Source organism: Ictidomys tridecemlineatus, chromosome 4, assembly GCF_052094955.1.
Source record: "Ictidomys tridecemlineatus isolate mIctTri1 chromosome 4, mIctTri1.hap1, whole genome shotgun sequence".
Lineage (NCBI taxonomy): Eukaryota > Metazoa > Chordata > Mammalia > Rodentia > Sciuridae > Ictidomys > Ictidomys tridecemlineatus.
Window position 1 is genome coordinate 56,173,354 of NC_135480.1, and position 23,958 is coordinate 56,197,311.

At 37.3% G+C, this 23,958-nt stretch overlaps 2 protein-coding genes across 2 annotated transcripts; both read left to right on the plus strand.

The window, feature by feature from the left end:
- The first annotated feature begins 1,749 nt into the window (after window positions 1–1,749).
- LOC144376809 (olfactory receptor 2D3-like) lies at window positions 1,750–2,673 on the plus strand. The gene has a single exon (XM_078045087.1). The coding sequence runs from the start codon at window positions 1,750–1,752 to the stop codon at window positions 2,671–2,673; it is 924 nt and encodes a 307-aa protein (XP_077901213.1).
- A 14,428-nt stretch (window positions 2,674–17,101) lies between these two features.
- On the plus strand, window positions 17,102–18,025 carry LOC106145521 (olfactory receptor 2D3). Its single transcript, XM_013366271.2, has one exon. The coding sequence runs from the start codon at window positions 17,102–17,104 to the stop codon at window positions 18,023–18,025; it is 924 nt and encodes a 307-aa protein (XP_013221725.2).
- The last annotated feature ends 5,933 nt before the right edge of the window (window positions 18,026–23,958 follow it).

The following is a 23,958-nucleotide window of genomic DNA, read 5'->3' on the forward strand; positions in this document are numbered from 1 at the left end:
AGTGAGAAGGAGCCAGAATTTGATGAGCACTAACGTGGCTGTGAGTGTACTTCAAGTACCAGCACCAGAGTCTTCCGAGGCCTCAATACTCTCTCTCTCTCTCTCTGGGGTTAGAATGAGAAATAGAAAAGACTTGCAAATTTAGGGTCTCTTCCTCTTTTCACTTAAAACTGCCAGTGATGCACTCTCACCTAGGTAAGTACCCCAGATGATATTACCCTGTGATTTTCCTTATTGCATGACCTCTCTGTTCTAAGGAGATCAACTAGCTGGAACACAACAGCTCTGCTTTTTAAATTTCCTACAATGCTTTAGATGGAATGAATCGTGCTTAGTAATACTAAGAAATTCATGTGTGACATTGCCTATATGTGGAGAAGGAGTCCATTCATTCCCTCAAAGCCAAAGGACTCTCTGGTAAATTAAGCTAGACTAAATTCAGACTCAATCTAGATGAAAATTCTTTAATAGAAACTTGTCATCCTGTGGACTTGAAATCAAGTCACACTTGGCAGCTCATGAGCCAGTCACAATGGTCTGTTCATATTCCTTCTATACTGCCAGCTAGACATAGGGTCTTGTGTGAGAGGGGAAAAACCTTACATGTTTGAAGTCTTGGACAACCTTCTATCTTAAGATGGTCCTGCCCAGAGGGCTGACTTTCTGCTCCAATCATCTCTATCCTAAAGGGTAGTTCTAAGATGAGTATTTCAATCCTTCTCAGGGATCTCACTATACCTCTGAGTCCCAGTCATCTGCTACCTTCTCTGATTCTTTCTATGATTCACTTATCCATTAACTTGGATCCTGTCATACGTTCTTTGTTGCACGTACACAGAAAAATAGAGAGACTTTGAATAGTCTGACTGGCTTCAGAGCATCAGTCTAGTGCCTGATTTCCTACCAATGCACCCAACCAGCTGAATAGACATTCTGAATGAAACTGCAGCATGAACGATGTCACACACTGTAAGACATTACAAGTATGTGGACAGTTGTTGTGGCTGCATGTGTTCTTCATGAAGGTCCCCACAATGTGTGGTGTTGCTATGGCTAGTCGCCTCTTTATGGTTTTAGCTCCACTACAGAGGACCCTACCTGCCTTACCCTTGAGCACCACCATCACAATCAAAGATCATTTCTCTGATCCAATGAAGAATTTAGGAAAGGACAAAGACTGTGGATCATATCACAATGGAAACTATGTATTAATTGCCTTTTAGTGGGGGAAGGTGTGCTTGTATAGATGATAAAAAATCCACTGGAAAAATTGTAAAAGTTGGTTATTTAAATCTGCTATGTGATGAAATTAAATGTAAGTTCTGTGCTGTAATCAGTAAACTAGAAAGTAAACTATAACTGGGGCTTTCTACTAGAGGAAATTCCTTTCATTGTCTCAAATCCATATAATACATTCTTTTTCGTTGCCTCAGATGAATAACATGAATTTTCCTAGAAGATATTTCCTAGTATCATTTGCACAATTGTCAAACAGCAGTTATGATTTATTTACTCTCCCAGCAAGGATCACCAAGAAGGCATAATGCTGGTGTAACTGTACCTACCAACCAAAGGGCTCCAGATGAAATATCAGGATGGGAAATCAGAAAATCCAGTGTCTTACATGTTTACAAGAATTTATAAAATCAAGTACATGTGTTCTTCCAATGAGAGGCTCACTTACTGGATTGGATGTCCCATCATAGTCAACGTTTGATGGTTCAAATCTGTAGACAGACATAAATATCCATGGGCAGAGAAAACAAAACTTATCTGACTGAATTCATCTTGCTGGGCCTTTCTTCAGATCATCAGACCCAGATCCTGCTGTTTGTGGTATTTCTTATCATCTACCTGCTAACTGTGTTTGGGAATCTACTTATCATACTCCTAGTTCACACTGACACTCGGCTTCATACACCAATGTACTTCTTCCTTAAAAATCTGTCATTTACTGATTTCTGTTTCTCTACAACTATTGTTCCTAAGATGCTATCCCATTTTCTGGTTGTAAGAAAGACCATTTCATTTATTGGGTGCTCAACTCAGATGTTTTTCTTTCTAGTAATGGGGTGCACTGAAAGTTCACTTCTAGCAGTGATGTCCTATGACCGCTATGTGGCAGTCTGCAAGCCCCTGCACTACTCCGCCATCATGACCCACAGGGTTTGTGTTTTGCTAGTCATAGGGTCTTGGGTTAGTGGAGTGTTTGTGTCTTTAGTAGATACCACTTTCACTTTATGTCTCCCATACCAGGGGCCAAATATAATTAATCATTACTTTTGTGAGCCTCCTGCTCTTTTGAAACTGGCTTCGGAAGACACCTACAAAGCTGAGATGGCTCTCTTTGCAATGGGTGTAATAATCCTCCTAGGTCCTGCCTCTCTCATTCTTTTCTCCTACAGAAATATTATCTCAACTGTGATTCAAATACAGTCAGGGGAAGGGAGGATTAAGGTCTTCTCTACCTGTGGTTCCCATTTTATTGTGGTTATCTTCTTCTATGGGTCAACAATATTTACTTACATGCAGCCAAATTCAAAGAAAATGAATGAAGGGGATAAGGTGATCTCAGTGTTCTACTCAGTCATAACTTCCATGATGAACCCATTCATCTATAGCCTAAGGAACAAGGATGTGAAGGAGGCTTTAAGGAAAGTAATTAGAAGATAAAGCCTATTAGAGGTAGTGATCTTTCTACTGGTATATAATCAGGGGTATGAAGACATTAGAAAGTTCTCCATTTTCAACAGGTTTTATTCTGAATGATCTCTCATCTGAGACATCACCCAATGCGTACATGTCCTTTTCCCCATCTATGAATATTTCCTGGTTTGTGTACTGCAGTCATGCTAAAACTTTATTCTCTATGACCACTGCTCATTTGCATGGTGACAGCTTATTGATAAATATATTAAAAATATTTTAAATAGTGAACAAGGTTTTTATTTATGTGGTCTTATTGGTGCACCAATCCATTTTCATACAGGGATATTTCCTTTGGCTCTAAGCTCTACAACTACTTGCTAAACTCATGGCAGTACTATCCACAGTGACTTATGCATCTTAAAATCCTGACAAATATTAAAAGACTAGATTCCACAATTTCCTGTAAGAAAAATGTCAGTGATTTTTGTTCCATGAAAATCTGATAATAGGATCATTTAAAAAAATATCTGTAGAGGTCAAATCTACTGTTACAGACAATCTAACCACAATTGGAGATAACTGTTAATGTAGATAACAAGGTCCAACAACAGACTTTAATATCTCACACACTGTCTCTCTCTTAGGATAATTGCTGGCTTGAGGAAACAAGAATTGAGAACAAACTTTCTATACCAGAACTGTCATGTGAAAAACCCTATGGTATCACAGTACTCCACAACTTCTCTTCCCTCTGACATGCTCACCTCTCTTCTGTAGATTTTGCCACTATCCATTAAGATCTCTGTGGGAAGTAGAACTGAATGGCTGACATATAAGGAGTTTGTTTTGTAGGATGAATTAGTCCCTTTAGCTTTTTCTAAATATTGTTATAACAATAGGGCAGAAGCACCACTGATAACATACCTGCAGCTACTTGCTATCTCCGCTTTAGAAGAAAATCCAGTTGTCTTATTCACCAGACTCAACTGAAGTGTCACTATAGGTGTGAAGTGGAATAAACCCAATATATAATTGTTATGCAGGAATTCTACCAATTCCCATCCTGATTGCAGGGCCTGTGGGCCATGAAAACATAGCAGTAGATCATGTCAGTGCTAGCCATTTTCCCCCATGGTTCTCTGTTTCTCTTGGTGAAAGTCTTATGGCACAAGCATCCCTTAGTTGTACTTCCTTTCCCAGATTTACACATATGCCACTGACTTGTCCTATCTTTCTACCATGGAGAAGGATTCCCTTTGTGGGGAAGATTCCCTTTGTGGAAAACCTTGGCATGAGGAGAAGAGTGCTGCTCATCTTGCCCAACCCTCCTTTCATGAAGTGGGAAGAGTCTAGAAACACTTTATTATTTTGCAGGAAGTAGTTTAAACTTGGAGTTCACCTCTCACTTTGTGAAGTTTTATTAACAAATGTACAACCAGCAATTAGAGTAAAGGATGACATAGGGTAGAGAAAACAAGAAAGTCCTGATGAAATCAAAGTTCAACACACTGACATCTGGCTGCTCTGCCTCAATACCCCTGGCTTGCCCTTCATATCCAATGCTCTTCATTCTCTGTGTTGAATGTACTGTGTGTGGAACAGGAGATCAAATGTGCAAGGATGGATTCATTATACAAGCGTGATGTGTAGTATTTTTAGATATCATGAATAAACATGATCCTATACAAAGAAATACACAGTTGGTGAATTCAGCATGCTGCTTTCATCAGACACTGAACCATTTCTAAATATTGGGGGAAGCAAGAAAATTCAACTAAAGAACTATAAAAAACATAGATCTATTAGCCCAAAGCCTATATAATTAAATTACGAATTTATATATATTATAATATTTATATTTCTTTATTTTTTATTAGAGCATAATACTTCTATATAGTAGTTTGAGTTTGTCCTGAGAAAATCACACATGCATGGAAGTCAGTTTCAGTTCATATTCCTCTCCTTCTCCCTTTTCTAAAGTATTAAAGCAGCATTTTTTTTTTTTTTTTGGTGGACGGGGAGGGGCGGTGGGTACCGGGGACTGAATTCATGGGCACTCAACCACTGAGCCACATACTCAACCCTATTTTGTATTTTATTTGGAGACAAGGATCTCACTGAGTTGCTTAGCACCTAGCCATTGCTGTGGGTGGCTTTGAACTTACTATCCTCCTGCTTCAGCCTCCCAAGCCGCTGGGATTACAGTTGTGTGCCACTGCATCTGACTAAAGCAGCATTTTAGGTCAATAGATGACTTTTAACAATATATAGTTGACATATCAAATATGGCATGAGAGAAAAATTAATCAGAATCAGGTACTGTGTCATTACAATGTAAGAAAGAACACACTTGAAAAATCTTTTGGAATAATTCAATTTCACTGTTTATCTGAGATATTTCTCTAGTATTCAAACCCACCTATCTAGTAAATTCTCTATTGCTAGAAACAATTTTGTACATTTCTGAACTCAGTATTCTTCCCCTCCCTGTATCCAAAGGAACCAGAAGAATCCAAATATTGGTAAAAATAAATATTAGAGCAAGAAAAACTCAAGATGTTTGTCTGTTTTTAAGAAATAGTGACTCAGCCCCAGATTCTGGAGTCACTGTTCTCCCAGGAAAGTTGGGCAGGTGGCGAGTAATAAACAGAGGCAGCCAAGTTTCTTCCATAGGATGTAGCACTGGTGGCTTCTGGTGGGTTGTAGGGATCTTTGGCTGTGACAGCATTAATTCCAATATCTGTCACTGTCTTCACATGGCCTTCCTTCCATGTCTTTCCGTCTCTAATTTTATAAAGATACTTTTTATTGGATTTGTGACCCACCCTCACCCAGGATGATGTTATTCTCAGATTATACTCATTACAACTGCAAAGAACTTATTTGAAGGAGGTCACATTGAGAGCTTCCATGTGAACATATTTTTCTGGATGAAACAATCCAACCCTTCAACAGCAATGGAATTTCTGACAAGGTGACTGAATTTACTTTGGGATCCATAGAAAGCCATCCCTGGTGTTTTTTGAAAAAATCGCTTTGAGGGTTGTGTGGAGAATGAATGGTAAAAGGATAATCTTGGAAGCAAGAAAATCCATCAATGAGCTAGAGGTTTAGCCCAGGTAAGAGATGAGGGTCTGAGCCAAGGTTGTGGCAACAACAAGCCAGAGGAGATAACAAGACAGGTGAATAGAGAGGATGTCCAAGGAGAAAAGAGAGAGGATTGAAATAGCCTTGCAAGTCTGGCCTATGAAATCTACTAATGATGGGGAAGAAGCTAAGTTGAGGATCTAGATGAGAAAATCACGAATGATCTTTGATTTGTTTATATGGCTTGTGTTTTGTGCTGACTCCGCTTTCACATTGTTCTTCTGTATTTCAGTAACCACAGAAAATAACCTTCATTTAAATAGTCAGATATCTGGGACTATACCATGTACCTCTAGTGTGTTTTTCCCCTAATAGTATAATTAGGACATTTTGGAGTTCAAATACAGACATAAGTTTTGAATCCTCTTAGTTTGGAGGATATCATCCAGATGATGAAGAATATATCATTGGTCCTTTATATCTAGACTTTCTGTAAACAATCATCTACTCATGTCAAGAATGTTTTGGGCATTATAAGTAATCTGGAGATTATTTTAAATAGATAGGAGGATGTTCATAGCTTATATGTAGATACTACTCTATTTTATATGAGAGACCTGAACATCCAAGGATTTTGGTATCTGCAGAGGTCCTGGAATAAATGCCCTACATTTACTGAGGGAAGACTGCACTTCTATCAGCCATATTTTACAGTGTCATCATTTTTGGAAGCAGTATTTTAAAAATTTAGACAAAGACCTGGAAATCCCAGAGGGCCACAGGGTGGTTAGAGGAACATCAGTATAGTATTCAACATCAGATGAGAATCAGGTATTTCAGTTTCAGATCATTCTTAAATGCCCTGGGGATCTCTTATTGTAGAAAGGTTAAGAAAGTTCACTGCACTGGTTGCTCCAGGGAATTCCCTGAGTATAACAGCTCTCAGGACCTCAGGTTTGAAGACTTCCTTCAGGAAGATCCTCCAGGTTTGTTCCTTATGATTTGGGATTGTGTCCTATATTGAAATAGTACTCCTTGTCTAGGGACAGGGTAAGATGATGTCCCAACCTCAGCATATTTGAGAAGATGCAGTGGAGGTTGCCTATTAGGAGAAGAATTAGCAGCCTGCAGATCTGCACATTTCATCACTTGCTATTCTCTGCATCACTGCACTCACTTCCTGGGCTTATACCTGCCAGTGCTCCAGGTGAGAGTAGGTAAGATGTTGAGAGGGTTCATACTTTTAATCAGTCTGAACCTTGATTTTCTTCATGGAGAGGGGGGCTTTTTTTGTCTCTTTCTTAGCTGGCTTCTAGAGACAATAGATTCTCTTCATGAACCCTGTTCTGCAGTTCCTCTGAAGATAGTTAAGGTCTTGACAAAGGGTACCAGAGTGACTACAAGGGCTGTGGACACCCACTGCCTCTTCTTTGGCACTAAAGGCTAATCTAGAGATTCTCCTCTGCCTCTGGCTGTCTCAGAATACTCCCTCATTCTCTTTAATTAATGTGTTTGGGCATTGGGAACTGATAGGACCAGGCTAAAATCTGAGCTTCCAGTCTTGAGGACATAGGTAAGGGAGTTGTTGAGCTCAGACTTCCCTGGAAGGCCACAGTAGGCTGCACATCCAGCCCTCTTTCCTGTCCTTAAGAGAACTGAACTCACCCTCAGCCATTGAGACATGGCTGGTAGTGAGCTCCTGAGCTTTTTAATCTGGTGATGATTCTGTTGGTTGCTAAGTCAAGACCTTAGCATCCTGAAGTCAGTGCTCAGTATCTCAGTGTTTTGTGCCCTCTCTTCTCTTTCACACTCCTCTCGTAAGAGTGAATGTGTTAGCGTGAAAGTGTTGGCAAGAGCCTATTCATTCATTCACGTAACTATATTCAACCCTATTATGTGTGATGTACTATTGAAATATAGATGATAGAAATGAATCACATGTTAATGGTCTTGAAGCTGCAACCCAGATCAGACACACGTAAACTAATAGAAGATAATGTAACAACTGTACAAAATGAGGTACTGCACAAATCCTTTTCTGGCCATTATGGAAATAAAAATCAACATTGCCTTATAGAGTGATTAAAAGCTCTAGAAAGTGGTTCTATTAAAGTTGACCATAGGCATGTAATGACGTTTAAAGCCAAAGGGACCAATATGTTCCTGTGAAAGACTATGAAGTTTAGAACTACACTGTATTTGTGGCTTAGGCTGGTATAGAAGGCAAGGAAAGACATGAGTATTTATGCTGTGGATATTGGTAGAAGATAGAAAATTTAAAGTATTAGACAATAATTAAAAGAAGCTGAGGAAAAGGAGAAATGGAGTGATGCTGATCAAAGGGTCTAATATTCCAGTTATCTAAGCTAAGTAAGTGCTGGAGATCTAGTATACATTACATTGACTACAGTTAATGGATTTTATACCTGAAGTCTGGGAAAAGGGTAGGTCTGAAATAAGGTTTTCTCACCAAAGATGGGAGAAGAAAATGTTAAGATGTGGAGGTGGTAGGTACATTAATTACCTTAATTGTGATGATCATTTCCCAATGTATATGTATCAAAACATCAAGTTGTATACCTTAAATATACACCTTGTTTATATGTCAATTTTCCCTCCAATAAGCTGTTTAAAATAATGATGAGATAAAGACTCATCATTTTCTAATACTATCATTTGCTTTCTTTTGTGATTTGTTTGTCCACATGGGATATTGGTAATTACGAAAACATAAAAGTATCATCTTGGAGATGGGTTTTAGAGAACATTCTTATGCTATAGCATAATAAAAGAACAAAAGCCACGAGATACAGTCTCTGACAATTGCCAAGTGATTTAAAGATATATTTATAGTTAAGTTATATCACATGCCATAGAGATTGAGGAGGATATGAAATGATAAAAGATCTTTGCTTCAATAAAATTGTTATAATACACTCATGGAAATAATAATGAGGATGAAAGGATTTGAGGAGTTAGTGGTATGATACAAAACAGAAGCAGTAGCTGCTAAATAGATGCAAGATAAATTCAGTAATAAAACAGGTAAACAAAAATTAGATAATGGATAAAAGGAATAATAAGATAAATGAAAGTTGTAAAGATTTACTATTTTTAAGCAAAAATAATTTTTTAAAAAATTGTGGTAAAACAGTAATACTTATCATCTTTACCATTTTAAGTATACAGTTCAGCAGTATTTCACCTATATTTTTCATCTTGTAAAACAAACTCTATATCTACTGAGCAAAACTCTATATTTTTCTTGCTCCATAAGCCACTGGAAACCATCACTGCATTTTCTGTTTCTATGAGTTGCATATAAGAAGACTCATAACTTTTGTCTTCTTGTGACTGGTTCATTTCACTTAGCGAAACAGTCTCACGATCCATCTATGACACAGCGTATGATAGGATTTCCTTCTTTTTAGAGCAAAATAATATTCCATTGTATGAGCATACCAAGTTGGGTTTACCCATTCATCCAGCAGTGTACATTGGACTCACTTCCAACTCTTGCTGGTGGTAACTTGTGCTGTTTTTTTTTTCTCTTTAAAGTAAGAAATACTGAGAATGTTTGATAGTGGAATTAAATTAAACTCAAGAAAACAATAAAAAATAAGAATCAAGAAAAGCAGCTAGTGTCTATGTTAGTGTACAACAAAATAAAAGTCTACTTGATTTCACTCTTGTTTTGCATTACCACCAATTATTACTTCAACATTATCAGGTTTTGAAAAAGAGGTAATATAGGGTAGTGGATAAGAGAATGTGACCTGGATCTGGGAACCTGGGTTCCAAGCCCAGCTTTGAACCTATAAATCATACTTTATCACCCTATGACTTAGTTTTACAAAATAGATAGGTTGGACAAAGAGTAGCATCTTCTGAAGGTCGAATAAAATTATGCTTAAAAAGTTTAATGCAAGGCTTCTCAATCAGTAGCAGCTTTAGAAAAGGATGTTCATAAAGTTGGAGGATTTAAAGAGAGAAGAGTTGGCAGTGAAGAAGTGAAGAGGGGTCCAGATTATAATGGATCTAGTGGAAAGTTATTATTCATTGTCAGATTGCAAACAATATGCTTTTGTGTTAAAGCATTTAGGAATTATAAAGTCAAAAAAAGATTGATGGGGCGCAGTGGCACACACCTGTAATCCCAGCAGCTCTGAAGCCTTGAGGCAGGAGGATCCTTAATTCAAAGCAAGCCTCAGCAAAAGCGAGGTGCTAAGCAACTCAGTGAGACGCTGTCTCTAAATAAAATACAAAATAGGCCTGGGGATGTGGCTCAGTGGCTGAGTGCCCCAGAGTTCAATCCCTGGTATACCCCTGCCATCCCCTCCCCCCAAAAAAAACTACAAAGATGAAAAGAGAAAATCACTTGTTATTCCAACACCCAGAAAAATATGCATGCACAACTTTGAAAGACAAATGTTGAAATGAGAAAAACAGTGTGAAATATTTTAGAACCCACTCTTTTATCTTAAATATCCTGCCAACGTTTTTGATGTTTTAAAACATTTGACATTTTTAGTGACTATGTTGTATTTCATCATTTGGATTTTCTGATATATATATAATTATACATATTTTTTTGGTACTGGGGATTGAACTCAGGGGCACTCAACTAGTAAGTCACATCCCCAGCTCTATTTTGTATGTTACTTAGAGATAGGATCTTACTGAGTTGCTTAGCACCTTGCTTTTTCTAAAGCTGGCTTTGAATTAAGGATCCTTCTGTCTCAGCCTCCCAAGCCACTGAGATTACAGCCATGTGCCACCTCACCTGGCTGATATTTGGATTTTTTAACCTTTGGTTTTTTTTACTTGTTGTTTTTCAGTATACATGACAGTAGAGCGTATGTTGATATATTATACATACATGTAGTATAAGTTACTCTGCTTAGGATCACCTTCTTGTGGTTGTATATGATGTGGAATTTCACTGGTAATGTATTCATGTATGAACATAGGAAAGTTATGTTCCTTCCCTTTATTCCCCTTTGTGTTCTTTTTATCAATGCTGTATACTTATAATAAACATGCATATAAATATAATAAACATGCATATAAAATAATTTTGCCTACATTGTTTTTGACAAACTATTGTTATGTCTATTACAAAAGACTGAATTTACTTTATCAAGGTATATTTCTCATTTTAACCCATTTTCTATATATTGACAACATACCCCTCATGCAGATTTTACTAATTTTTATTTTCAGTGGTATAAGAACTTTGTTATCACGTTATAAATTTTGAAATGTCAAGTTCCTCTGATGAGAAAAAAAGTCATTTTAACTGGCTTTGCTAAATTGTACTGAGATTGAAATTTATTATGAATTGTCAGTTCATATATATATTTATTTTGCTGTAATATTTGTCTTGTATTTCCTTATGAATACATCATAACACTTTCCAGACTAAAGATATTACTTTTTTTAAAAAAATAAGTTTTAGTTGGACACAATATCTTTGTTTTATTTATTTATTTTTACGTGATGCTGAGGTTTGAACCCAGGGCCTTGCACGTGCTAGGCAAGTGCTCTACCATTGAGCCACAAACCCAGCCCCTAAAGATATTAATTCTTGATCCATTATGTATGTTATGGTTATTTTCTTCATTTTGTTGCTCAAATTTTATATTGTGAATGTGTATATATTTAAAATATTTTGAGTCAAAGTTATAGTTGTTTCCATTTGTCATTTGTACCTTTGTCATCAGGTTCAGCAATCTACCTCATGAAGTCAGCCAATAGTCACCTTGTTTTTAAATATCTAGGGCTGTGTCCATATGTATGTTTGTGTGTGATGCATGCGTACACATCATGGATGCCTCTGGAATGTTTTCTCTGTGATGTTTTGTGGATACATTTTATTTGACACTATTGCTGCATTCCCTAAGTAGGATTATGGAATACTGTTCATCATTTTTCTGGCTTATTAGAAATATCTTTGGCATATAACTAACTTTTAGGCAGCTTCTGCTGATTCTGGTTTGTATTCTGTCCCATACTTTGACTATTTTTTTCTCCTATTTTAAAACCATCTCACTGTTATTATTTATATTGTCTACATTAAAATCTCTTCATATGTTTTTTTAAAAATATTTATTTGTTCAAAATATTTTTAGCTCCTTTTTACTTAGAAAATGCAGAGTAAATGGTAAAACAAACAATACACATCAGCATAAAAAAGAAAGTCCTTCGCCATTAGCCTGTTTCCCCTAGAGTTCTGTTTCCCAAGGGTAATCACCATTAAGAGAATATTTTCAATGGATTGATTAACCATGTATACAAACTATTCTGCTATGGCATGAAAGTAGTTTTCCCAGGACTCCTTACATATGTTTATTTTTATTTTTAATCTTGAGGAAAGATTGAGTTTTAATTTTACTTACATGACAATGTTAATTTCTCTTGTAGTTTCCATTACAAAGGAGTTTCTAAATAATTTAAAGTAGATTTTGTTATTTAAATCACACTAAAATACTAAAAGATCAATTAATCAAACTTGACTAATACATTGGAATCTCATTGATAGATACTTGAAATTTTGTTGTATTAGCTCCATGCATTTATATATACTGGGCCATAATAAAAAAGTTTAATAAATGGAGAGAATAGCCTGATTAAATCTAACCTAAGCTTGACCCTCATTACATATACTTGGAAGACTTTCATTCTTCCTTATCACATTTCACCTTGGCTTTGAATTTTACTAGCAACACAGTTCCAGCCCCAACAGAAGAACAAAGAATAAAAGAATGCAAATGGTAGAAATAATTAATAAGAATAATAATCATCCTCAATTGATCACAGTATCCATGTGTAACTAGGTCTGTTCTTTCTAATAATAGGATAGAGATCATGAGTCCATTATTAAAGTGAGATTTTATATAATATTTTGAGCTAGCCTGAAATGAGAAAAACAATGTGAAATATTTTAGAACCCACTCTTTTATCTTAAATATCCTGCCAACGTTTTTGATGTTGTTCTAAATTCTTCAAACGTCTTTTCTTTTGTTGAATATTTACACGAAGGCATTAGATATAGACAATTTGTATCACCATTTTATAGTTGAATAAAAACAAGGCACAGAAGAGTTAAATCATTTTCTGTTATCACACATCAACTAAATTAGCCAGTATTCACACCCAGCAGCACAGGGGTAGAGCCCCCTGCTGATTGCTCTCTGTACAGCTGACTACAGTCCATGGTCAGTGGATTCACAGGGCAGGAGAAATGCTATAGAATAGATACATATTAAAAATACACATAAATACACACATATGCAAACATACATATGCATTCACACTTTATGTAAAAGATTCAAATTATATATCATGTATGAAATTTGATGGCTTCCTTTTCACTTACCAATCCATTACAGTCATCTTATTACCTTATCAAACTTGGAAATTGTATCATTTTAAATTTTACCTAAAAGACAAATATGATATCTCATTTGTTGTTTAAATGAGTATTTTTTAGCTTTAATTAGTTATACATGACAGTAGATTGCACTATGATACATCACACATAAATGGAGTATAATTTCTCATTTTTCTGGTTGTGCATGATGTAGAATCCCACTGGTCAGGTAGTCATATATGTACATAGGATAATGATGTCTGATTCATTCTACTATCCTTCTTGCCCTTTTGCCCTCTCCCCTTCCTTCACTCCTCTCTACCTAATCTAAAGTAACTCTATTCTTCCTTAGCTCCTGCACCCTTATTGTGAGTCAGCCTCTGTATGTCAGAGAAAACATTCAGCCTTTGGTTTCTTTGGTATTGTTTTATTTTGCTTAGCATGATATTCTCCAGCTCCATCCATTAACCAGCAAATGCCATAATTTTATTCTTTTTAAGGCTAAGTAATATTCCATTGTGTATATATAGCACATTTTTATTATCTATTCATCTGTTGTTTCCATAGTTTGGCTATTGTGAGTTGAGCTGTTATAAACATTGATGTGGTTACGTCACTGTAATGTGTTGATTTTAAGTCCTTTGGGTATAAATGGAGGAGGGGGATAGCTGGGTCAAATGGTGGTTTCATTCCAAGTTTTCTGAGGAATCTTCATACTGCTTTTCATAATGGTTGTAACAATTTGCAGTCCCACCATCAATGTATGAGTATAGCATTAATCTTCAGGATATATAAAGAACTCAGAAAACTTAACATCAAAATTTTTTAAAAAAGAAAAAGAACCCAATCAATAAATGAGATAAAGAACTGAAAGACACTTCACAGAAGAAGATATACAACCAATCAACAAACATGAAAAAATGTTCAACATCTCTAGCAATTAGAGAAATGCAAATCAAAACTACTCTAAGATTTCTTCTTACCCCAGTCAGCATGCCTTTGTTTTATGCTTTTTGTTTAGTTTTACCTATTTTTGTGAACTAGCATTTAAGTTTTGCGTAACTTCTAGTGGATAATTTTTTTGGCTGATTTTAAGAGACTTTCATATTTTATAAAAATAATGTCTTTGTTAGATATTTTGCAAATGTTTTGCCAGACATGTAATATTTATATTTTTATTTTGTTTGTGGCACCCACTACATACAAATCTGATATCTTTGAATTTGCAAGTTAGCATTTTCCTTTATAAAATTTTTGGTGTATATTTATAATATATTTTATCATTCAGGAATTGGATGGAAAATGGGGGAGAAGGAGAGAAGAAGAGAAAGAGTGAATGAATGAATGCTGGAAACTCATGCTACCTAATTTCAAAGAAATTTTAAAATAACTTTTGTGTACATTTAAGATGTACAACATAACGTTATTAGATACATAAGAATAGGATAAAGGTGAAGCGAATTAACATATGCATCATCTCACATAGTTACCCTTTTGTTTTGTAATTTTTTTGTGGCAAGAGCTGCTAAATTCTATTTATTTGGCCTGAATCCCAAATATAGTACGATTTTATCACCTGTGGTCTTCATGTTGTCCATTAGATCTCTAGACTTGCTCATCCTACACATCTGCCCCTTTTATCCTCTAAACTACCTCTACCCATTTCCAAACCACTACTCACTCCAAACCCTGGTAACCACTGTTTTGTTTTCCGTGTGTGTGTATTTGGATGTTTCTTTGTAGATTCCACATATAAGTGAGATTGTGCCAATATTTTTGTTTCTTTATCATTCCTATCTCACTTAGCCTCTCTGCCAGGCTGGTTTCATCCACAATATGATGAAGGGAAGACCTCATTCTCTTTTGAGATGACTAGTATTCACTTTACACACGTACACACACACACACACACACACATACACACACACAAGCACTCCACAATTTCCTTATCCATTCATCCATGGACAAACATTTAGGTTGTTTTTAATATTTTGGCTATTGTTAATAATGCTGCAATCAGTGTGGAAACACAAATATCTCTCTGAGGTGGTGATTTCATTTCCTTTGGGTATTTTCCCCAGAAAAAAAAAAAAGGATTTTTCTGGATTATATGGTAGTTCTATTTTTAATTTTAGAAACTTTCATAAATTTGTCCCTGATAGCTGTACCAATCTGTGTTCCTACCAAAAACTAATTAAAATAGATCATTAATATACTTGAGGTAAATTATTATACTGATTTGTGTACATAAATATGCATATAAATGCATAATTTTAAAGTGAATAAGCAACTACTCCTTATTTTGTTAATAATGCTCTTATTTAAAATGCCTTCTTTGTCCTTAAGTTTTTATATGTATTAGAATGAATTACATACTATAATGTCACTCAAATTCTCTAAACATGATCATTAATACACTATATTACTTAGATAAAGTTGAAAATATATTTTTATGTCAAGTAGAATATATTTTTACTCCCTTGTTTTTTTCCCAATATCACATTTTGTATCACAAAATTACTCATCCAGGTAAAATTTTGAAGAATTGTGCTAACTTTCCTCACAAAAATACTCTGTAAACTTGCTTGGAATTGCAGTGAATCTCTTTAAAAGAACTTATTATTCTTTCCATAAAATCAATATACCTAATATACCTATTCATTTATGTAGATATTGTGTTTCATAGTTTTCTTCAAATAGATCTTGAAAGTTTCTGAAGTATATACGTTGGTAAGTTTAGCCATTGTTCTTTTTCTAAAGGATTTTTTTTACTATAATTTTAATTGGTATATAATAGCCTAGGGATATTTAATTGTTCAGTTTGTATCAGATAACATTTCTGCCTAGTTTACATAGGCTAGAATCTTCTTTGATTTTTTAAAAAGATATACAATTATTTTATCTGCAAATAATGTTTGTCACTTTTCTAAATATTTGTTCCCTTAATATTTTCTATTAGTTGTTGGACAAGACCCATCAAAATATTGAAAAATAACTGTTAAGATATGCTTGACTGTTAGTTTTATATCTATTCATTACTCTGCCATGAAGATTAGTTCTAACTCTGGAAATGGAAAGGGAATGTGAGCTTCTCTTTAAGGAGTGGATGTGAGAAACAGAGTTGTGCATAACTTTAACCTGTACAAGCAGTTCTGAGGAAGAAAGAAATTGCAGGGTGCAGAAGGAGTGGGCAGGGCTCTCAGAAACTAGTTTCAAAATGTTTTTTGAGTCTTATCTTTTATACATTGGAAACAATAATAACTGTCTCATGGATTTCAAAGATATTGTTAATAACAACGGACTCCAGGAAATGCACAATAGATGATAATGAGTGTTATTAATGCCAAATGACATTGTGCAAATCGAGAGGAAAGTGTGTAGATTAGGGGATGTATAAATGAGCTACTGAGTTCAATGACCAAAAAGCAGCTATTTTTTACTGATATTCCAGAGAATGCTCTTTATGTTAAAAACAAATGACTCTGGGAACAGGATCACAGAATACTATATCATCCATTACTTAACTTTTTTCCCCCTTGGTCAGAGTGATTCTTTATGACCATTTTGTAAATATGATGAAAAATATCAACTTTCATATATGATAATAAGCAGTTCACAGCATGATATTCTAACTGGTTCAAAATCACATCATTTGTTTTCTTCCTAAAACTACTTGGAAGGTTGCACAGTAAGCATCATTATTTTCTCCTCACAGGTGGTTCATTTGTGGGTTGATATGCAGCAAACTCAGTATGATTTTTTGTACTGGTGCTACTAAAAGATCCAAGGGGAGAATAAATATAAATGGCTTTCAATGGTTGAAGTGAAGGAAAAGAAAACCAGACTTTTGGCATAAGAAAACCATGTATAAAGTCATAAATCAAGAACCAAACTTTGGATATTGATTAGAAAATATCTAAGTTATGCAGGTTTTCTGAAATAACTAATGCACTTCTTATCTTGATGCTCTTCTATAAACAGGGACAGACACTCATGGGAGAGGAGAACCAAACCTCTGTGACAGAGTTTATCCTCCTGGGCCTCTCACAGGACCCACACACCCAAGTCCTTCTCTTCCTCCTTTTCCTCATCATCTACCTGCTGACCTTGCTGGGAAACCTGCTGATGGTGGTGCTCATTCACATGGACTCCAGACTCCACACTCCCATGTACTTCTTCCTTAGAAACCTGTCCTTTGCTGATCTCTGTTTCTCTACTACCACTGTGCCCCAGGTGCTCGTCCACTTCCTGGTGAGGAGGAAAACCATTTCCTTTGCTGGGTGCTCAATTCAGATCATTGTTCTGCTTCTGACTGGGTGTACAGAGTGTGCTCTTCTGGCGGTGATGTCCTATGATCGGTATGTGGCTGTGTGCAAGCCTCTGCACTACTCCACCATCATGACCCACTGGGCATGCGTCAGGCTGGCTGTGGGGTCCTGGGCCAGTGGAGCATTTGTGTCCCTGGTGGACACCACATTCACCTTGCGTCTTCCCTACCGAGGAAACAATATCATTAACCACTTTTTCTGTGAGCCTCCTGCCCTCCTGAAGCTGGCCTCAGCAGATACTTACAGCACAGAAATGGCCATCTTTGCCATGGGCGTGGTGATCCTCCTGGCTCCTGTCTCCCTCATCCTGGTCTCCTACTGGAACATCATCTGCACTGTGATCCAGATGCATTCTGGAGAGGGGAGGCTCAAGGTCTTCTCTACCTGTGGCTCCCATCTCATTGTTGTCATCCTCTTCTATGGGTCTGGAATATTTGCCTACATGAGGCCAAACTCCAAGACCACAAAAGAGCGAGATAAAATGATCTCTGTGTTCTATACAGTGGTGACTCCAATGTTGAACCCCATTATTTATAGTCTGAGAAACAAGGATGTCAAAGGGGCTCTCCAGAGAGTAACTGCAAAATAATCGTTTTGGAGGTGGAGATCTTGGATTATGATGACCATTTTAGGGATGTGGAGAGAAGGGATTTTTCTTGAAAATTTCCTATTTTCATGCCATTGTTTCATTTTTTCCCCTTCTGTTTTGTGTCATTCTTTGAAGGAAATATCTACTCTTAATATACTAAAGACAGGGCCCTCTATTCACTGTACACTATGTGCTGTCTCCACCCTGTCAGAGATATCCTTTTCTCCCCCAGTCCTGTCTAATCGGGGTGTTTATTACTCAATAAGAATCCTCCTTATTGGTGTCATCATCAACCTCTCACAATCACTGTTAATCAGAATGTTTAATTCTTCATTTTCTGCCACAGTTTCTAGTACAATTGTGAAAACATTATTCACACTTCCTTGTGTGAATAATGGATTGGAATTTTTCAGGACCTGCTATGCTGCCAGACACTTATTTTATGATGTTTCAATTTAAATACTTTCCAGAACAAAAAGAATTATAACTTATTATAATGCTTAAATAGAGTAATTGTAAAACTAAGAATAAACATAACAAACCTCTTGAGGAACCATCCTTTGCCACATAACAGCATTTCAGCCTGTGATGAACTGAGAAGTTCACATCAGACTGCATGGCCTATTGATGCTGTGGCCATTGTAATCGGTGTCCTATGGTGTATGTTGCTTCTAGAGTGAGAAAATTTTGCACAACCAATTGCTTAAATGCATCACTGTCATAATGAAGACCTGGTGATTTGCATACAAATAACTCACTAAGTGTTTGCTAATTGAGAAAATTACAGATGAGATTAGAACTTTAGATAGATAAACACAATAATCAGATTCCCTTCAAACTAGAAATTAAAAGATTAGATTAAAATTATCTTCATATAATGAACATCACAGTGAGTTATAAGGTTTTGAACAACCAATAAAAAAAAAAAACACAATCTGTTTTTTCAGAGAAATAAAATTTATTTACTTTCTGAGGTCATTCCCGAAAAAAAAAAAAAAATGAACATCACAGATTGGATAGTATCTACCAGAATGTCAACCACATAAATTCTTTGAAGTATTGTGAATCTGTGATCACAAAAAAATGACAAAATTAATTTTCCAATTAATTATAACCTTTTAAAATAAAGCTCCTAATATAAAAGGATCTGTTCATCTCATCTCAAGTCAACCTATAGAAAAATTGGTTACTCTGGAGCATAAGCACCTCTGCAGAATATGATACAATTAGTTAATCCTATGACAAGACCATGTATCTATTTATGCTGCTATAAATAATGTAGAGGGAGTCATTTAGAAAGAGCAAAAATTTATTTCTTGCTGTTTGGGAGGCTGAGAGTTAAGATCCAGGGTCAAATGGAGTCAGGGTTTAGGAAAGGCCTATGTCTGCTTCCAACCTGGCAACTCGTAGCTGTATCCTGCAAAAGGGACAACCATTGTTCCCACATGGCACAGTGTGGAAGGACAAGTGAGCTGAACACTGTGTGGATTCTATCTTATAAGGGCTGGAAACACATTAATGTTGGGTGAACCTCACGACCTTACCAGTTCTTCATGACCTTCACCTCTTAATACTATCATATTGCCATTAAATTTCAACCTGGATTTTGGAGCGGGTACAGTCAAACTATAGCATTCTATCTGTGACATACAAAATCCATGTCTCATATGAAAAATACATCTGTTGCACATCAATAGCCTCCAAAGTCTTCATACATTTCAGCACCAACCCAAAACTCTGAAGTCCAGAGTAATTTACATAAGATAAGGGTGAGACTGAGGCACATTGCTCTCTAGCTGTTAACCTGTGAGATCAAACAAGTTAAGTACTTTCAAAATTCAGTGATGGAGAAAGGAGATGCTAGATATTCCCTGTTAAAAAGGGAGCAGTGGGATAGAAAGGAGGAGTAACAGGTCACAAGTAAGTCTGAAACCCAACCAGAGAAGTTACACTAAAAATATGAATCTTGAGAATAATCTTTGACTCCATATCATACTTTTGGTCACACTGGGACAAGATTTGGGCCCCCAAACCCTTGTCAAGCCGATGTCTGCTGACTGTTGCCCATGCTGCAGCTTTCAGAGATTAGGTTTGGGTACCTGCAGGTTTCCCAGGTTAGTATTGCACACTGGTAGATCTATAGTACTAAAGTCTCAGGGTCGGTCTTAACCTCAAGGTTTGTTGTGGAAACCTCACTCTTGGAGAAAAGTTTAGTTGGCCCCCAAGACTGTCTGAAGCATCTTTTTATATTTAGGTGGAGACAGCTGTGACTTCACTACCCAGGCACTCATTATGCTTGCAAAATTAGCATCATGTGGCTACTAATAAGGCTTACTAGTTGTACCACAGGAGCACTGGTCCAAGCTGTGCCCAAGTGCACCTGAGCCATAGGTAGGGTACCCAAGGAGCACTGCACCAGAATTGGGGGAGCAGAGACTTGAGGACATCATGGGATGGCCTGTTGTGGAACTCCTTAGCTGACACAGGTTGTATGTTTTGCATTTAATCAACTCACGATATTGATTTCAATTGCACAGTGTAACTTCATTTACTCAGTGTATATCTAACTCATGTACTCACTAAATATTTATTGCACACTCTACTAAGTGTTTAATACATGGCAATGAATTATGTTTACTGTGGGAGACCAACCTTACACGTGACTGAATCACACTCCCCTGCTGAGTGCTGAGATGCTCAGTCACAGAAATGTGGCAGAGCTTTCCCCACCCTTCTTGTGTTCGGGGGTCAGTGTCTCGTGCATGGGTGTGTCTTGCTACAGCCCCATGGGTGAAGCTATGCTCACCTGTTCCTTTGTAATATAATTCCTTGCCCTGTTTAGGATAGAAACTTCCATGGAAGTGTCTTGTGTGTGTCCCCTTCTCTTACTGTGCTCTTGGGTGTTGCCTAACCAGGTGTCAGTCAACCTGCTGACAGTGGACATCATGAAGATACTCAGCCCCCTGAAACATGACCCCTTGCCTCATTTGAACAGCTTCTCCTCAATAAAAGGGGTCAGCATGTGCTCTCACTCTCTCTCTCCCTGCGAACTCTTAAGGTCAGAGAAGCTGTCACAGCGACCCCAAAGAAAAAGCTATTTGTGTCTCTTGTGTGGTTATTTTGCACAGCCCAGTTAGCCCAGTTCAACTGGAGTGACCCCTGAGCCTTTTAGTCACGAGAACAGAAACCCGGCAGTTTATAATTCCTACTTCCATAAAACTTGAACTCAAGTTCAAGGGTGATAAAGCATAAAAATCACAATACATATATGTCTGACATCAGGGAGTGTTATAAAAAGAAATAAACCAAAGGAAGGGGGATTGCAATTTCAAGTGGGTGATCAGGGAAAGCTACATTATAGTTAAAGGACTTTTCAAATCTCTCAGAATTTAGCAATTGTACTGAGGGGCCAAAATATTGAGAAGAAAGGAAAACCCACGAAGGAGAGATTTGGGAGAAGAAGGTCCAGGCAGAAAAACAGGGAGGCTAATGACTTGAACAGGAATATGATGATTGAGATTCAGACTTAGAAGATGTGTTATGAGGGGCTGGGGATGTGGCTCAAGTGGTAACACGCTTGCCTGGCATGTGCAGGGCATGCGTGGGGCGCTGGGTTGGATCCTCAGCACCACATAAAATAAAATAAAGATATTGTGTCCGCCAAAAACTGAAAAATAAATATTAAAGAAATTCTCTCTCTCTCTTAAAAAAAAAGAAGATGTGTTATGAGTTAACAGAGAGTGATAATGAAGGGCATTATAGGAAGAGGTAGAATCACATCAATAGGGTATTTGTATCAATTTCCTGGGGGCTATCTTAACAAATTATCACAAAATTTGTGCCTTAAAAAAAGCATAAAAATAGAAAAACAAACAAACCAACAAATAACAGCAGCAGCAACAACAACAACAACAACAACAAAAACAGGACAAAAAGTTCTGGAGGCCAGAAGTCCTAAATCAAGACGTCAGTAGAACAAGCTCCCCCTCAAGGCTCTGGAGGAGGAGGCTTCCTTCCTCTTTCAGTTCTTCTGGCTTCTAGGCTTTACTTTCCTTTTTTTCTGTTTATTTTTTTATTTTTTTAAATTTTAGAGACAGGGTCTTCCTGGGTAGCTGAGTTGCTTGGGGCCTTGCTAATTTGCTGAGGCTGGCTTTGAACTTATGATCCTCCTGCCTCAGTCTCCCCAGCCATTCCCTGTTTTTTTATTTATTTTCTATTTTTTTAGCATAAATCCAATCTCTACTGCTGGCTTAACATGACCTTCTCTCCATGTAACACGCTGAGAACTTCCACGTGGACATACCTTTTTGCATGATGAAATTCAACCTTTTGACAGTTTTGAAAGTCCTGAAAATGTGACTTGATTTCATTTTACTTTCAATAGAAAACCATCCTGATATTGTGTTTTGAAAAATCACTTTGAGGATTACATGGAGAATGAATGTAAAAGAACCAGCATGAAAGCAAGAAAATGCATCAGTGAATGAGTTCTAGCTCAGGTAAGAGATGAGGTTCTGAGCTAGGGTTGTGCCAATGGTGAGGCCAAGCAGATGGCAAGACAGGTGGATAGGTAGGACACATAGTTGATAAAAGAGAAGCCTGGAATCTTTGCTAATTTTTGGCCTCAGAATTCTGTGGATGGTGGAGAGACTCAAAAGTAGAGTATTAGCAGGGGAAATCAAGAATTCTTCTGTTGGACTTTTTCATATTGGCTTGTGTTGTGTGCTGACTTCACACTACTCTTCTGTATCTCAGCAGCTACATTTCAATTTCAATACCTTAGTTTACATAGTATGTACATCTTGGTTTGTGCCCATACCTCTAGGTTTTCGTGTGTGTGTATATGTATGTGTGTGTGTGTGTGTATGTGTGTGTGTGTGTGTATGTGTGTGTGTGTCGGAGTGGGGGGAGGGCTTTGGATGTCTTTAGCAGAAGACAGTCCGGACATTTTGAGTAGAAGTGTAAAGGTTCTGAACTACCCTGGTAATTATTAGTTTGTGATGTATCATCCAGATGATGCATGATATGCTTGAGTCACTTGCCTTACATTTCATTATTAATATCTTGATTTTAAATTTTTTGACAAGGAACATGGCAACCCCAGAAAGTCACACTCAAAAAACCTCATTGTAGTACCCAATTTCAGATGAGACTTGGGCTTGTAATTATAATTTTAAAATGCCCTGGGGATCTCTTATTGTAGAAAGGTTCAGAAAGTTCACTGCACTGGTTGCTCCAGGGAATTCCCTGAGTATAACAGCTCTCAGGAGCTCAGGTTTGAAGACTTCCTTCAGGAAGATCCTCCAGGCTGGTTCCTTATGATTGGGATTGTGTCCTATATTGAAATAGTACTCCTTGCCTTGGGACAGGGTAAGATGATGTCCCAACCTCAGCATATTTGGGAAACTGCAGTGAAGAATTAGAGAAGAATTCACAGGCTGCAGAATCTGCACCTTTCCTCATTTGCCAGTCCTCTCCATCACTGCACTCATTTCCTGGGCTTACACCTGCCAGTGCTCCAGGTGAGAGTGGGTAGGATGATGGGTGGGGGTGGGGAGAGTTCATCCTTTTAAGCAGCCTGATTCTTGATTCTCTTCTTGAAGAGGTGGGCTTTGCTTTTCACTCTCCTTTCTTCCCTTCCCAGCTGGTTTCCATAGACAATAGGTGTTCCTCATGAATCCTGTTCTGCAACTCCTCTGAGGATGGTTAAGGTCTTGCAGGACCAGAGCAAGGGCTGTGGACACCCACTGCCTCTCCTTTGGCACTAAAGGCTAATCTGGAGGTTCTCCTCTGCCTCTGGCTGTCTCAGAGCACCCCCTATAGGGCTTCCTCCCTCATTCTCTTTAGCCACTTGAGTTTGGGCATTGGGAACTGATAGGACTAGGCTAGAATCTGAGCCTTCAGTCCTGGAGACACAAGCAGGGACTTGTTGA

Excerpts from the sequence above, each read along its gene's own strand:
- LOC144376809 (XM_078045087.1), top strand. The coding sequence starts at position 1,750 with ATGGGCAGAGAAAACAAAACTTATCTGACTGAATTCATCTTGCTGGGC.
- LOC106145521 (XM_013366271.2), top strand. The coding sequence starts at position 17,102 with ATGGGAGAGGAGAACCAAACCTCTGTGACAGAGTTTATCCTCCTGGGC.